We start from the raw sequence: 16,842 nt of genomic DNA, 5'->3' as shown, positions 1-16,842 counted from the left end.
ATTTCAATCCTCTTGCTGACCATCTTTTTATGATGAAACAATGTTCATAAACAATGCTGACCATTGTTTATGAACATCTTTGTGTTTGAACATTGTATTCATTATTCTTAGATTATTGTAGATAGAGCGATTAATCTTTGGCCGTTTCTATTTTTTTACTAATTTTCCAAAAGTTCTGACATGATGTATGATATGATATCTGTTCTCTATGAAAATATTATATCTCTTGTTCTCTCCATATATCATTGTTCACCAACAAAGTCTTGCTGATATATACAACTTTTGGCTAAGATGAACTAACCAATGCCAAAAACTCCTCTCTCTTATTCCAAATACTTCTGACATTACTATATATAAACTGCAATACCCCTCATCTCATGGACTCCCTTATACCATGTGTTGATTATCACACTAAAGTTAAGAACCTGGAGAGCTACATTCAGCATCATGTGATACTGCTCCCTTACACACACCCCTAGGATGCTTGTGCTAAACTAAACAATGTAGTTTCTCTGACACTGCATTTCAAAACTCTCACTGCAGAATACTTTCTCAAGACACTTAACTCTGAATTCATTCAAAGAAAAACTCTTCACCTTATATAAGTCCTTCCATCAGAGTCACTCCATACATCCACAAACTAATTATTAATGCACAGTTTATTTTGCATCAAGGTATAATTCATTTAAGATAATGCAAACAAAAATCAGTTCATGCTCTTGATGACTTCAATTTGTTGCAAGCTTGAATAAGAACTAGCAGCAAAGTTCCTTAAATGTTTGATTTGTAAAGAATTTTCTTCATTTCCCCAAAAAAAAGTTTCCCATTATTTTTGAAATTTTTAATATTATGTAATTTTTTGTTATTTTACAACCAAACTCCACATAAAAAATAAGCATCATAAACAGAGGTCACCCTTCCTCTATTCCTATTCACATGATTTATCAATTATTCTCATGAACTTCAAAAAGATTAATTATATGAGAGATTCATTCTATGAATCTCTATTACAACAAATGATTCATTGCAGCATTTTTCTGAATATATCCTTCAGATATATTCAGAAAAATGTTGTAATGGTATAATGATGGGAGTTAAATTTTTACTATGAAACAGAGAAAGAAAATATATTTAAACATATTTTAAATGAAATAAACATTTCACATAATTAAGATCTAAAAGGAAACTCACGTTCTGGCAGCTCATAAATTTTTGGTGCAAGATCTTTGAAATAAATATGATGTAATGCTTCATTAGCTGATATCCTATAGCGAGGCTGAAACTAATTAAACACTTTTTTACATTACTAAGACAACAGAAGAACATAACTAATGATCTAATATTATTATCATTATTATGTAATCTCCAAATCAAACAACTTACTTGTTCAATACTTTGCACACATCCTCTTAATATGACTTCCAGGGATAGCATATTTGTTCATATCCTTGACTTCTTTTGATGTTCTATGAAAAATCTTTTCTGCATTAATCTGGTATAATCCCTTACCTTACCTTACCTATCCTCTTCACTCCCTGCGGAGCATAGGGCCTCAACCATTGACTTCCATCTGACTCTATTCAATGCTTCTTTTTTGATCTCTTTCTAGGAACATCCCAGCCATCTTGCCTCTGTCTCTAGTTCTCTTCTCCATGTTATCCTGGGTCTACCTCTTTTCCTTGGGGATTCAATTCTAGTGCAATTTTTGCTATTTCTTTATCTGGGCTCCTGATTGTGTGACCTATCCAGTTCCATTTTCTTTTAGTGATTTCATTTCTGATGCTGGTTTGACCTGTTCTCTCCCAGCTTCTATGTTTGTTATTTTATTTGGCCAGTATATTCCTAGTATCTTCCTCAAGCATTTGTTTATGTAGACCTGTATTTTATTTATGTTTTCCTTTGTTAGTGACCATGTCTCAGCTCTGTATAGTAAAACTGACTTAACAATAGTGTTGAACAGTCTAATTTTGGATTTTAATTTTATTTCTTTGGACCCCCAAATTTTTTTCATTATACTGAATGCAATCTGTGCTTTCTGGATTCTATTTTGTATGTCCTGTTTGGTTCCTCCTTGTGTGCTGATCACTGATCCCAGGTAGACAAAGTTATCTACCTATTCCAGTGTTTTCCCTAGTATTTCAAAGACTAATTCTTGTTTGGGATTTATCTTCATTACTTTAGTCTTGTTATGATTTATTTTCAATCCACATTTATTTGCTTCCTGGTTTAAATTATCTATTTTCTTTTGGAGGTGTTGATGCTGTTGTGCCAAAGGGCTTATATCGTCTGCAAAATCCAGGTCACTGATTTTATGTGACCATCCCCATTGAATGGCAATTCTTTCTTCAGATGTTTTCCTCATCACCCAATCAATAACAATCAGAAAGATGGTTGGGGAGAGTATACATCCTTGTCTTACTCCTATGTTTGTTGCAAATGGTTCTGATAGTTTGCCATTATTTATTATTTGGATTTTGTATTTTTCGTGAGTTTTCTTTGTTATATTTATGATTTTCTGAGGAATCCCATAGTGCTTCATTAACTTCCATATAGTCTTTCTGTCTATGCTATCAAATGCACGTTCAAAGTCGATGAATCCCAAGTATAGGCTACTCTGCCACTCTATTGACTGTTCTTATATTCATTCTTTCTAGCAAAATTCCAGTAAATACTTTACTTACAACATTTAGAAGTGAAATCCCTCTCCAATTTTTACAAAGTGTTATATCTCTCCTTTTTGGCAGTTTCACCAGGGGTCCTGTATTGCAGTCTTCTGGCCATTCCTCCTTTTCCTATATCTGATTAAATAGCATTTCAACAGTAGTGTTTATATCTGCTTTAAGTAGTTCAGCCTGTATATTGTCACTCCCAGCTGCTTTATTGTTTTTTGTTTTCTTTACTGCCTGAGTTATTTCTAGTTTAGTTATAGCTCCTGTATTTATTTAAGTATTTCTTCTTCTGGTATTTCTTGTTCTAGGTTTTCTATTTCTCGATTTAAAATTTCTTGGAAATGTTTTATCCATCTTTATTCTATGTCTGCTTCATTTGTGAGTAACTTTCCTAACTCACAAAATCATATTTATTTTTTACAGGCCCTTCTCTTTTAAAACTCTTCCCAGCTAACTTTCTTGTTATCTCAAACAACCTCTTTGGGTCAAATTTACTTGCTGCTTCTTCAGCCTCTTTACATATTTCCTTGCACTTTTTTTTACCCATCTTTATTCTATGTCTGCTTCATTTGTGAGTAACTTTCCTAACTCACAAAATCATATTTATTTTTTACAGGCCCTTCTCTTTTAAAACTCTTCCCAGCTAACTTTCTTGTTATCTCAAACAACCTCTTTGGGTCAAATTTACTTGCTGCTTCTTCAGCCTCTTTACATATTTCCTTGCACTTTTTTTTACGTGTCCGTTTTTAAGCCTGTATCTTTCATTTATCCTATTTCTTTTGTTTTCTTCTGTACTTTGTAGAAGTTTATTACATAAAGCTTTTCTTTCTTCACATAATTTGATGGTTTCTTCAGAGATCCATTGTTTGTGATTCCTACTCTGCCTTCCCAGAACTTCTTCGGCTGTACTATTAAATATATTCTTTATTTTTTCCCAGTTCTCTTCGATGTCTATTTCCTTATGTTGTTCTACAAGGCTTCCATATTTATTCCTTAATGTTACTTTATATTTGTCTTTAGTATCCTTGTGTTTCAGTTTGGATATATTGTATTTAATTCTTTGGTTCTTGTCTTTAAATATTTTTCTTAGTTTCATTTTTATTTTTGCAATTAATAATAAGTGGTCTGTAAAGGCATCTGCACCTCTCCAAACTCTTACATCCATCAAAGAGGTTCTCCAAGGTCTGTTTATTAAAATATGGTCTATTTGGTTTTTGGATTTCCTATCTGGTGATATCCAAGTCTTTATGGATGATATCCAAGTCTCCAAGTGTTTATGGATGTCTTTATGTTTAAATACGGTTCCTCCTATGATCATATCATTGAAAGTGCAAAAGTCTTTTAGGATTTCCCCATTTTCATTACAGTTTCCTAAACCTTCTTTTCCCATTATTCGTTCATATCCCACGTTACTATCTCCTACTTTTGCATTCATGTCACCTATAATTAAAAGCATATCTTTACTTTTTACTTCATTGACTTCTTTCTGCAGCATGTCATAGAATTCTTCTTTTTCTTCTGTTTTGCATTGTTTGTTGGTCCATATATGTTTATTATAGTCACATTTCTGTATTTAGTTTTAAATCTAGCTTTGATGATTCGTTCAGAAACTGGTTTCCATTCAATTAGTGCTCTTCTAGCATCTATTGTTAGCATGAAAGCTACACCTTTGCTATGTGTGTCATCTTCATTTTGGTTTCTAGAATATAAAATGTATTTGTTTGTTGTTAGTTGGATTTCTCTGCTACCATTCCATCTTGTCTCATTTAGACCTAGTATTTCTATTTTGTATCTGTCCATTTCTCTGGTTAGTAAGTTAGCTTTTCCACTTTCATACCAAGTCCTAATATTCCAGCATCCAATTTTGGTTGAAAGTTTTGGGCTAAAGAGGTTTTTTCTTGGAGTTTTCCACCTGTGATCTTCCCCAATGGGGCTTTCACTGGCTTGCTTCATTTTCCCTCTTGGTTTTGTGTCAGTTTTCCAACAATGGTTGAGGTTTCTGTAGTAATATGTTTTTTCTATATTATGGTTGCTAGCCACAAGTACAACCCTCCTCCTTTCTCATCCGGGCTTGGGACCAGCAATGGCGGAGTTGGTATAATCTCTTAACCAACTTATATGTCTCGATCATATCATCCCTCCTCATCCTATCCACCAGGCTCTGCAGAGAGTGTTCTCTCAGCAGTCTTCACATCCAACATTCCAAAGACTTAGCACTCTTTCCAAAATGTCCTCACTAAAATCTTTAGTCTCCTTACTTCAAAACCAGGTGATCAATTTTGTGCAGCAGTTCATATGTAGCCTAATCTGAACAGTGTACAGGGAACTATAACCATTTTACTTGTGCATGTCAATATCCTGCTCATCACTGCCATAATTCTTACAATGAGCTCCATAAACTTCAGGTCCTTATCTATCATCATCCCAGAATCCATCAACTCCACCTTCTTCAATATATTTCTATCAACTGGATGCATTATATTCTACCACTGCCTCTCAAATTTCAAACCTTACACTTGGGAACACTGAATGAGTAGTCCTATTCATTTGATAATAGTCAATTCAAATCTTCCAGAGCCACAACATAGGCTTCACTCCTCATAGCTCTCCCCAAATGTGCAGTTGTTTGCATCACCTGCAGACAAATTTAATTTCTTTGTCATCAGTGCCATATTTCCAGGCCTGTAGTAACATTTCATTAATTATCTCATCCAGTCAAAGTGAAACTTACACCATGATGTCTTAAAACTACTGCCACCATTTCCCATCTGCATCAGCTTTGCATGCAGACATAATGCATGTGCATCACCAAACTGCACTCCCACTTCCTTTTTTTTTTTTTTTTGTCCTTCCTATCGTCATGAAAAACAGCAACCCCTCCCAACCCACACACACACCTCATATTTAATAAAGAAATCGTAACCTTGCATTTGGATATATCTGAAGGATATGCTATCAGTATATCATTCACATATTTAAAGTGAAACGTGCAAACATGTTTTGCTTTAAATATCAGTAATTTTCAGGTGAATTAGCTCAATGAATGCATTCCCCCCCCCTTTAAGTTACTCCAAACAAGTAACTTATTTTGGGGATCTATAACCAAGACATCTCCATTACCATGAAGATGACCTTATAATAATAATATATGATTTCACAATACACACTTGACCAGAGATTATTATTATTAAACAAGACCTCATGGAGTCAAAGATGTTATGTGCATACACTTGGATGGGCAAACAGGCAGAGCAGAGTAGTGTCAATAGGTGTTTGCATTATTGTAAAGTGCATATAATAATAATAATAATTATTATTATTATTTATTTTTTATTTTTTTGATTTTTTTCAATTGAAGGTGAGTTAGCCAATCTCATATGGAGGTAGCAAGGTTTTTTTCTCCCAGAAGCTCCAGTTTTTCATCCCACATACAGACAAATTGGCCTTCAGAACACACGTAATTTACAGACAAAAAATACTAGCTGTGGTGGTGGGCAGTAGATGGCATCGATGTAGATGATTAATAGTAGAGGTTCGGTGTAGTGGTGGAGATGAAGAGTTGTACAGTAGGTGTCCTCCTGTGATGAGTCTTTGGACTCCTTGGAGGTGTCACAAATAATAACAATAATTATTATTATTGTATGAGCACCTCCATGAAGTCTGCTGAAAAATAGAAATACTTATCCCCCCTTAGTAATCCGGTCCAACATTATTACACTCAATAAATTTATTATATTAATAGTTAATTGTTAAAATATTCATGGATTAGTTGAATATAATTCTTAACCAACCATAGAGTCAGGTAACTCATTGCAGGAGGTCCTACTCAACCATTAACATATCAGCCATGCTATATTTTAAATCACATTTTCTATACTCAGAGTAACCAGTACCTTCTAGGAATGCATTCCACTTCATCATGGCTTTTCCATGCAAAAATTTATGTCTTGCTGCCCACCACCTTTCTCACTATATATATATATATTTTTTTTTTTCATAAAACTTGCAGAATGCCCTCTCATTCCTCTATTCCTCCATTCTATAAATAATCCCTTCTGTATTAAATCGGGCAAAATTCTGTCACTATTATTATTATTATTACATAACACCTCCAGGGAGTCCAAAGACTCATTGAAGGAGGGCACCTACTCTACAACTCCATGTCTCCACTAATCCACCAGCCACAACTACCTTCATCATCTAGATCACTGCCATCTACCACTGACTGCCACCACTAGTATATTCATAAACAAACATCCATGCCCAAGGCGGGATTCGAATCCGCAGCCTTTTGGGTGGAGAGCAGATACGCTAACCACTCGGCCAACCAAGCCGGCATAACTATCATATCATTTCTCCTTGGCTTGTCTGTCCCACTCTACAGTTTACACTTGACTTATCTATAACCAGAATTCCAGAGTCCCCTAGTCATATCTGAGTCTTCTTCAGAATTTCTGATCAATGCAGGACCAGCTGACTAAATGTGTATGTATATACAGTAGTCCATGTGTTGCATCAACTATTTAAAAAGTGGAATAATGACGATCTTCCCGTCTCCATTTGTCAGCATCTTCCTTATCATAGTTGCAATATGCTATGTGGGCTTTACTGTTTTCAAGATGTCTCCTGAAAATTTCAGATCCCTGTCAACTATCATCTCTAGATCCCAAATCTCATACAGCTCTTAGAGTATAATTCCACCAATGCAGTATGGCAGCATTACATTTCTGTGCTATGAAGATTGCATTTGGCAACATTAAGATGGCAACTCCTACTTATCTTTTCAGGCTGTTTCTCAATGAATATGTTCAAAGAGAGGTATGGTTAGTATTGTGTAAGTCAGGAGATACCTGTATAATAATAATCATAATAAAATTAATATTTTTAATGATTCAGCTGTTTCTTTGTTTACTAGCCACTGCATCAAATTTATAAGCAGAAAGCATAATTTAAAAGTAATTGCAAAAAAACGCCAATTCATCAACCTCTGTTCTCACATCAGTCCCTGTCACCTCTGCCATAACAATATCTTCACTTGGATGATATACCCTTGCAAAATGGTCACTGAGGAACTCAACTATTTATCTGCTTCTGTCACCTTGTCACCATCAGCACTCACTAAGGTTAATCTTCCATAGTCATTCTTCCTCTTAATTGCCACTTAATGAAAGAACTCTTTGGAATTTCCTTTGGCTTGCTTTGCTAGATTCTTCTCGCAATCTGATTTGCTTTCCTTTCCATATGCTGATCACCTTTTTTTCCTGAGCCTTGTACTGTTCTTGAATTTGCTGGTCACCTTTCTCCTTATATACCCTCCACAGCATTTTCTTCTTCTGCAGCTCATGCTTAATGTTATTACTCATCCATCTAACTCCTGCCCGATTAATCCGCCTTACCTATTCCTCATGAGTTACAATATCTCACAAGTCAAGACTGCATGGTTACTTTTGCCAATCAGAGGTAACGTGGCCACCTTGGTTACCTGCTATCTCAAGTAATTATCTCTCAGTATGTATTTCTTTTCTGCCATATGATCTTTCTTCCTTCCAATATATATATCTCCATAGCTGAAGTCCTCCATAATAATCACTGGACCTGCACTCATTGTACTAATTTGCCAATGTATGTCTTCCAGACAGTAATAGCCATGATGTAATTTATTTAGATTTCAGCAATCTTTGTAGATGCTGAGGAAAACAAATAGATATTGATGATTACCTACTGAAATTAGTAGAAAATTGGTTGCCTGATAGATGACAGAAAGTAGTAGAGGAGTAGCCTTCTCTCGATGAGATGGTAAGGAGTGGATACCCAAATGGCTTTCAGTATCAAGACCCCCTCCCCCCTCTGTTTAATATAATAAACAAAGGAAGAGTCCCAAGATGAGTAACTAAATCAATATTAGGATTTTAAAATGTTGGTTATATGAATAGATTGAGGGAATCTAAATTGCTGACTTTAGTGGATAAGTAGAAAAGAGATGTTTAAGTCAGTGGGGGAAAGGAGGAGAATTAATATAGAATGGATTGTACAGAAGGTGAAAGGTGAGGAGGGGGGGAGAAGAGAGAGAGAGAGAGAGAATGAGGCTATTCCTAGAAGCTGTGTAAAGATGTAAGGGAGTAAGGAATAGATTTTTTATATGGAGTGGTAGGTAAGCTGAATTCATTGTTGTAATGTGTTGTGAATGCTAGGAGTGTGATTGTATTAAGGCTTATATCACAGTTGCTTGCTAACTTGACATTATAACATGGAAGTTTGTTATAATAATAATATTCATTAATAATTTAGATTCAAAAAATTTCTCTTTGCTGATGGCATTATTATTATTACCACAGTCCTGTGGTAATAATAATTACCACGGATCTTCATATTCATGCAAATTGTTGTAGGCTCAAAACAAAGTCTGTCATATCCTCTTTAAATTAATACACCATCCCATCTCATCTCACCACTCTGTCAGGCATTGTCCATACACCTAACACTTTCCATGCAAAAAAAAAAAAAAAACTACTTCTGCAATGTGTCCCCCTGAACTTCAAATTTGTGTCTACCATTTCTTTTGTTTTTCTTTTTAACATCAATTCAAGCAACAAAAGGTGATAACCTACAGTATATTTATTATGCTGGATAGGTTAAGAGTTAAATAATCTGGGAGCCCTACTCTAGAGACCAAGCATGGAACTTTTTCAAGTCACATCAGGCCTCTAAGTAGAATAATGATCTCACACCAGATAAAAATTTTCTACCTTCAAGTTGAATGAACATGCTTTAGAAAGATTAAATCAATATAAGGATTTGGACATTTTGGTTGAAGAGCAGTTAGGATCAGGAATTATAATAGCATGACAACTAGTAAAACAGAAAAGATATAGGGTTAAATTAAAACAAAATTCAGTTGTAGGAGGGAAAGATGTTATAACATCCTTATATGTTTTACTCCTGCACTGATTCAACCTTAGTATCTTCTTGGGTGGCTCACAGTGATGAGACCTCAATAAATATTAAAAACAGTCAGGGTAGTGGCTCATCCCATAATGCACAGCAATTTACATATCTATAAGGAAGTATGCTTTTCATTATGGGATACTAAGGTAAGATGTGAAGTCAACAGCCTCTGTATGCAAGTAGATTAGTCAATGAGATACTTTATGTGCACACTTTTTCTGCTTATACTTGCATAAGGATTAAAACAAGAATATAAAATCTTATCAAGTATCTTTGGCCTTAATCATATAACTATCATAATACAACATGATAGTTGTATAATAATTCTAGCATCTTGCCCAAATCCCCTGCTCTCTTTCAACCTCGATTCATTTTTCTCCTCTCCGTTTTAATGTTCTTTCCAGACATCTTTCCAATTATTATTAAGTACATCATGCTTCTTGTTATCCCAGTTTCATGAGCCAACACTTTCTTTCCACTTTTATTAAATAGTTTATTCCAGTAATAGCTAAGTTGGTAAAAGTTGTTCATAATATTAAGCCTACCAATACTTGAGTTGCTGAATGATTATTTTGCAAAGGTGTATGATCCAGGTGCAACTGCTGATGTGACAGAGATGCATGTCAAAATTGAGATGCATGAGCAGAAGGTGTTTAGCATATTGAAAAATATCAATGTGAATACAGCAGTAGGACTGGATGGCATGTCAGCCTGTTTACTATGTGAACGTGCAAGAGAACTGGCATTGCCTCTGATGAAGTTGTTCAACTTGTATCAACTCTGGCAAGGTTCCAAGGAAGTGGAAAAAAGGGTAAGATCATTCCATTACATAAAGGTGGCTCCAAGACAAAAGTAGTCAAATACAGATCAATTAATATTTCAGAAGTGATCTTAAAGTATTGAAAAAGTTGGTTAAAGTTAAAATCCAAAAGTGGGTGGATAGGGATATGATGCTGTATAGTTGGAAGCATGGCTTAATAAAGGTAATTAGTAATTTATTCACATTTTATAATGAAGTTTCACTGGAATTGGGTAAAGGAAATGGCTACACTATGACACTGCTGGACTTTGCAAGGGCATTTGACAGCCACATTGAAAACTATTCCCATTTGCTCCAACAACAAAAGTTGTTGGAGCAAATGGGAATGTATATGAAGCTAGCAGCATGGATGGATGGGGGAGGGGACTGACAGACAGACACCAGAGAGTAGGGAAATGATATAGGGAAAGATTAAAGGGGGAGGGGGGAATGATGATAATACAAAACTGAGGAGGGAAGTTGATAAAGGTGATGTAAATATCTTGCAGGATGATTGAAATAAATTAGCATTGTGGACAAAGGATAATGATTGTCAATTTAATGTTGCAAAATGTAAGGTTAGGTTAGGTTTTTGGGTTTAAAAGGTTTCACATGGTCTGTCTTATTTATGGTATTGGATTGCAGAAAATTAATAAGGCTAGGAACTTGGGATAATAGTGGATAGAGAGTTGATAAGAGGGCATACTAAAAAGTTTGTAAAACAACTGAAATGATTACCTGGATGTTGAAAAATATGCTAGAGAGGATTTGGAGATGAGCAACCAAGCTGGAAAGAGATATGCTCCCTGTTGAAGGTGTTTGGGTGACAAAGTTTAAAAACACACTACAGATGATTTAGAGACGAGTGACCAAGCTGGTGACAGATCTGTGAAATGCTCCCTATGAGGATGAGTTGAAGGTGTTTGGGTTGCAAAGTTTAGTTGATAAGTAGGAAAGAGGGGACATGATAGAAACTTCTGAGATATTAAAGGGGTTTTATATGATGCAAAGGAAAATTTTCAATATATGATAAATAGTCAGAAAACTAAGGGTCATCTATGGAAGTTGTGTAAGAGTGTGATTAGTAGGGGTGTGGGGGAGTAGACTTTTTGCTTGGAGTGTGGTAAATGAGTGGAATGGATTAGTTGTGTGTGCTCTGACAGTGAATGAATTTAAGGAGAAGTATAGTAGGTTTTGTGTGTATAAAATTAGTATGGGTATTCCATAATGAGTCTCTAGACTCCATGAAAATAATGCATTATAATTATTATTATTATTATTGTTCCGGGAAACTCCAAGGAGTCGACAGACTCATCGAGGGAGGCCCTAACATCATGTCTGGAACAACTATTCAACATTCACACAGTATCTATCATATCTTGCCTTGAACTCATTCACGGTCGTAGCACCCACAACAGACTCTGGAAGCTTATTCCACTCATTCACCACTCTCCAAGTAAAAAACCTAGCTCTAACACCCTTGTCAACCACGCTCTTGCCCAGCTTCCATGCATAATAATAATAAGAGTTGCAGCTCTGAAATAACAGTTAGTGTTAATCCAACAAAAATTAAATTAAAATATCATCATCAAATTCCTGACATGTATCCTCGGGTGGGGAGTGGAGTTCAGAATATCCTGATAGTACTACATGGCAAAGTTAGATATCATTACTAGCATGCTATCAACAATTTTCTTCCAAATTAATCTGTTATCTGTCAAAACTCCAATATTATGAGATGTTGTGTTTCTGTCTTCTAAAGGCACTGCTTACTGTATTAATCCACTTAGATATTGGTCTTCCTCTGAATCTTTTCCTGGCATCCTGACAAAGAACACTTGTTTTGCTAACCTTTCCTCTCCCATTCTGTTTAAGTGACCATGCTACTTTAGATTAGCTCTGCTAACAGTGACATATTTTCCTAATATCTTCATTTTTAATATGATACTGCCATTAATACCATCTGTTCACTTTTCTAATCTTTCTCAGAACTCTCATTATCTGCAGTCTCCAGTCTTTGATCAAGTGTTTTACTTCTAACCCAGCTCTCAGATCCATAAGTTAAAATCTCATTTCGACCTCTCATTTTTGGTCATTGTCTTCATGTACCTATTTTTTTTTTAATGAATTAAACTAGTATTTACAATTTCTGTGGGTATTTCTTTCCCATCTCATATTATTATTAAGAGAGACCTCCAGGGAGTCAGACTCATCGAGGGAACATATCAAACTGCTTTTCACTAAATTCCATCATACAGTTTTTGAGTTGTTATCATTTTTCTCTGTGTAGCTGAAATGTTTTACTTTTTTTCATAGGATCTCAGTATGCAGTTGATGTTTTCAACATTTCTGCCTATTTTCATTGTCTTTGTTTTTTTACTGCTAGAGTGGTATGATAGACTTTGTGTTTCTCAGGGGGGGACCTCCCCTCAGTGAGTCTTGACAGACTTTATGTTTAGGAAGGACCTCCCTCGATGAGTCTTTTGACTCCTTGGAGGCCTGAATAATAATAATAATAATAATAATAATAATTTTCATATCAAATTTACTAATCTTTCCTGGCAAATACATCACATCAATTGCTTCCTTGCCTCTAAAAACCTCAGCATTATTTTTGCTGAAGATGCTATTTTTTACCCACCAAATATCGGATCTGTCCAAATCTCTGATGCTGTGCAGAGGAGTACAGTCTAGGTGATCAATAATCCCTCTCTCAGTGACTCACTTCAACAACTGTTTCACAGTTCCATTTCAGCTTTTTATATCTCTTCAGCAAGGAATTCATGACTGCTGCTTCACTAAACTGATATCCATCATTTCCTCTGCTTTCCATTAAGCTTGCTGAAAGAGCAACAGCTACTATCAACATCATTTTACAGTCCACCTTTGAACTCTCTGAACCTACTTCTCTTCCTCTTTTATACCAATCGCCTCTACTCTCTAGACCACAGCCTTCCTTATGAAGAATTCTCCACAACTACAATGTTGGGAATTTCTTCAAGGAAAATATTAACAGATTTCTTAACTCTTGCCTAAACATGGCACCAGTGTTAAATTGTGAATGAAACTACGTTGTGTAATTTATTTTTTTTCATTCACATTTAACATTGCTTATTATGTATTAATCATGATTTGTATAAAAAATATTTATTATTCCTTAAATTAGGATTACTATTTAAATATTTATTCTAAACTTAACCTACTATTAATTTATTAAGCAATAATATGTGCAGAATTTATAATAACTAAAATATATAAGATGTAACGAAAAGTATTATTATAATTAATTCTATACGTAATAAAAAGCTGATTAAGTAGCTCAAATATTCTGTTTATTCTTATTTGTGAAAATTTAACGTTATGTAATCACTCATGTAGTAGTAGAGCATTGTATTACATTAGCGAAATGTTTGCATTCATTTGTTGTCATGGAGACGCATGAAATAAACAAGCACGAGTCGAAGAGAGCGTGACCTTCGGACTGAAAGGAGAAGAAAAATGAGAGAAGATTTTTAATTAGAGAGAAGAGAGGAAGTTTTTGCGGAGCGCAAAGGAAGGTAGGATACAAACAAAGGAAATGGAAGAAAATTATAAGTTCTCTAGGGCAGAAATTCATGAGAATAGTGTTTAGAAGTGAGCCAAAACATAGTGAACCATAAACTTAGTTGCAAGTGAAGTCAGCTGTGTTGTAAAGGAAAATTAATGCCGTAACCGGATAAATAAAGAACTGGACATTCAATGAAAAATTCTGATTAGTTCCAGTTAGTCTAGGATTACGTCTTAATTCTATGGTGCCCTGAGAAGAATTATATTGAAATTAGCTAGTTTGAGAAAAGTAAACAAGGAGAATTATCAATGCCTTATTGATGTGCTTTTTTTTTAGGGTAGTGAAGCGTGACTAACAGTAGTTCAGTTAAATCGGAGAATTTTTATTAATGTGTTCCGCTAACGTAAATAAGTTAATTCATAAGTGTGCTCACAGTTAATTGATGTATTGAAGATTGTATCTGGTAAGAGTAGTCATACTTGTTTGTTTGTTCTAACATTAACATGTCTTCGAAGTTCAAAGTCCGGAATAAGATTGCATGGAATATTGTCTACCTTGATTAGTGTTTCCTGTGAATTTTAAACATTAAGTACAGCTGATAGATATGTGGAGACTGATTAAATAAGAAGTTTCGTTTTATTAACTTGAGTTAAGAAAGCTTGTGATTTTGAAACTGTGAATTGTATGTGAAAGTTTAGAACATTGAATTGGCATGAGTGACTTAGCAAGATGTATTAAGTTGATTGTATTGTTTCATTTTAAAGCAGAATTCTTGCATTTGTCATATATATATATATCATATATTAAATGTTTTATTTTGTTAATCTAAATATTGTGTTTGCCTGAATTCCTTTTTATTGCACTGTTCATAAATATTCGAATCTTGCAGGAACCCCGAGTGAAATAGTAAATAATTCGGCCTAAATAAATGAGGAGACTGCTAACTTAATTAAAAATTGATCCTACTATTTTATATAGACTAATCTAAGAATAGGGTGGCGCAGTATAATTATAAATTTCCCTACTTTTGGATCGGTGATCAATTTGCAATTAGTTGTTTTATTGATAAGAGTGACTTGAACCAAGATGGCGGATTTAGAACATAACATGAAAATAGAACGTCACGACAAATGGCGCAGTCGACAGGATGTGATTTAATCGATAGGAATTAAATTTAACAACTATAAGTGAAGAAATTGAATTTTTAGTGATAACAATCATAGAAATGCTCCCTGAAATTTTAGAAAGTAAATTAAATAAATCACAGTGAACTGGTTATAATCTGGAGTCAGGCAAAAATAAAAGTTTATTTTAAAGTAGAAAAATTATATTAATTGAATTAGTAATTTATTAATCACTATGGCTGTTACATCAAGCTCTGAAATGAATGATTGTGAATTCTTTCGTATGGTAAACCCGCAACAGCTTTTTCCCCAATTTTCAAGTGAAGAATCGGATGATGTACTATTTTTCTTTACCTATGTTGAAAAACTTAGAGAAATAGCAAGTTGGACTGATTTTCAATTGCTAGTTTTGATTAGAAGTAAATTAATAGGTAAAGCAAAAACATTCTTATATTCTTCTCCAATACTTCAGGAAACCTTAGAATACAAGAAATTTAAGGATGACCTAATTTCTAGGTTTTCCCATACTAAGTGCTACATTCAAACCCTTATAGAGCTCCACGAATGCATGCAAGATGACAAGGAAGATGTGACTAATTATTTTAACAGATTGGTGAACATTGCTAAATCTATGAAGGTGTCCCCTACAGAGAAACCTCACTTAGATTGGATTGTGTTTCAACAATTTCGACTGGGATTGAATAAAAAATTAAGAGAGGTCATTTACAAAAAAAAAGGCTGTCAGTTTAGAAGCATGCTATAGTCTGGCCAAGGAAAGAGAGAAAATATTGGAGGAAATGCAACAAATATACTCCATGAGACAATCACTTATACAAGACTGTAATGATCATCTTACACCCTTACCAATTCTTGAATACCTTTCAAACTGTAAAAAAAGGAAAGAGATTAAGAATGAGGAAGTCAATGTAGATAACTCTATCACCTTAACTAACAAACCAGGTTCACTAGACTACAATTCCCAAAGAATGCAAAGTGTGACGATGGCCAAGGAGAATGGTAAGTTACCTTTAACCCTTGTACAAGGTCTAATTGGAAAGATTCCATGCAATATCCTGTTAGATACTGGAGCCCATATATCAGTTATTTCTAACTCCATGGTGAATAAACTTGTTGATGATTTTTCTGATAACATTACCCTAATTCAGAAACCAGTAAAAATCATGGGAATTGCTAAAATTGAACTGATTGCTACAAGAAAAATAAATGCTGAAATTTCCATACCTTGTTTTCCAGTAGAGTTCTCACACACACACACATGATCTCATTATCCTTCCAGAAGTTGCTGACACAAATGACCAGATTATACTAGGACTAGATTTCCTAGAGAAAAATAAATTCATGTGTGCCTTTGCCTCTGAAACCATTTCCTTGTGTGGTGTGAGTTATCAATCAATGTACAATGAAGACAATAAAAAGAAACTATGTGACAAAATGGAGGTTGAAACCTTAAACCTTGAAGATGGATTAAGTGATAAGAAAAGAAAATTATTGCACGAAGCTATTAATTTAGCAGAATCAAAAACTGATAGAGCAGAAATAAGGAAATTCATTCTATCAATCTTTCAAAAATATCCTCAAACATTTACTGAAGATATTAGCTCATTGACCTGTACAAACAAAGTAGAGCATTCCATTGAAATCACTTCAGACACGCCTATCTATACTAAGCAGTACAAAACCCCCCTTAAATATCTAGATAGACTTCAGATCCTTCTGAATGATTATGAAAGAGCTGGG

The 16,842-nt window shown here is 34.6% G+C and overlaps 1 protein-coding gene across 1 annotated transcript in view; it reads right to left on the bottom strand.

The window, feature by feature from the left end:
- Nucleotides 1-16,842, bottom strand: part of LOC150093138 (cyclin-dependent kinase 14-like) — a 188,736-nt gene that overhangs the window by 42,930 nt on the left and 128,964 nt on the right. The window contains exon 13 of the mRNA XM_090414160.1: nucleotides 1,192-1,282. Within this exon, the coding sequence (XP_090270286.1) occupies nucleotides 1,192-1,282 (91 nt within the window). The remainder of the gene's footprint in view (nucleotides 1-1,191; nucleotides 1,283-16,842) is intronic.

This window comes from Typopeltis vanoorti, chromosome 24 (assembly GCF_054136105.1).
Source record: "Typopeltis vanoorti isolate ZY-2024b chromosome 24, IOZ_Tvanoo_1.0, whole genome shotgun sequence".
Taxonomy (NCBI): domain Eukaryota; kingdom Metazoa; phylum Arthropoda; class Arachnida; order Uropygi; family Thelyphonidae; genus Typopeltis; species Typopeltis vanoorti.
Note: the sequence above shows the minus strand (reverse complement) of the source record. Positions and strands in the feature narration are given on the sequence as shown.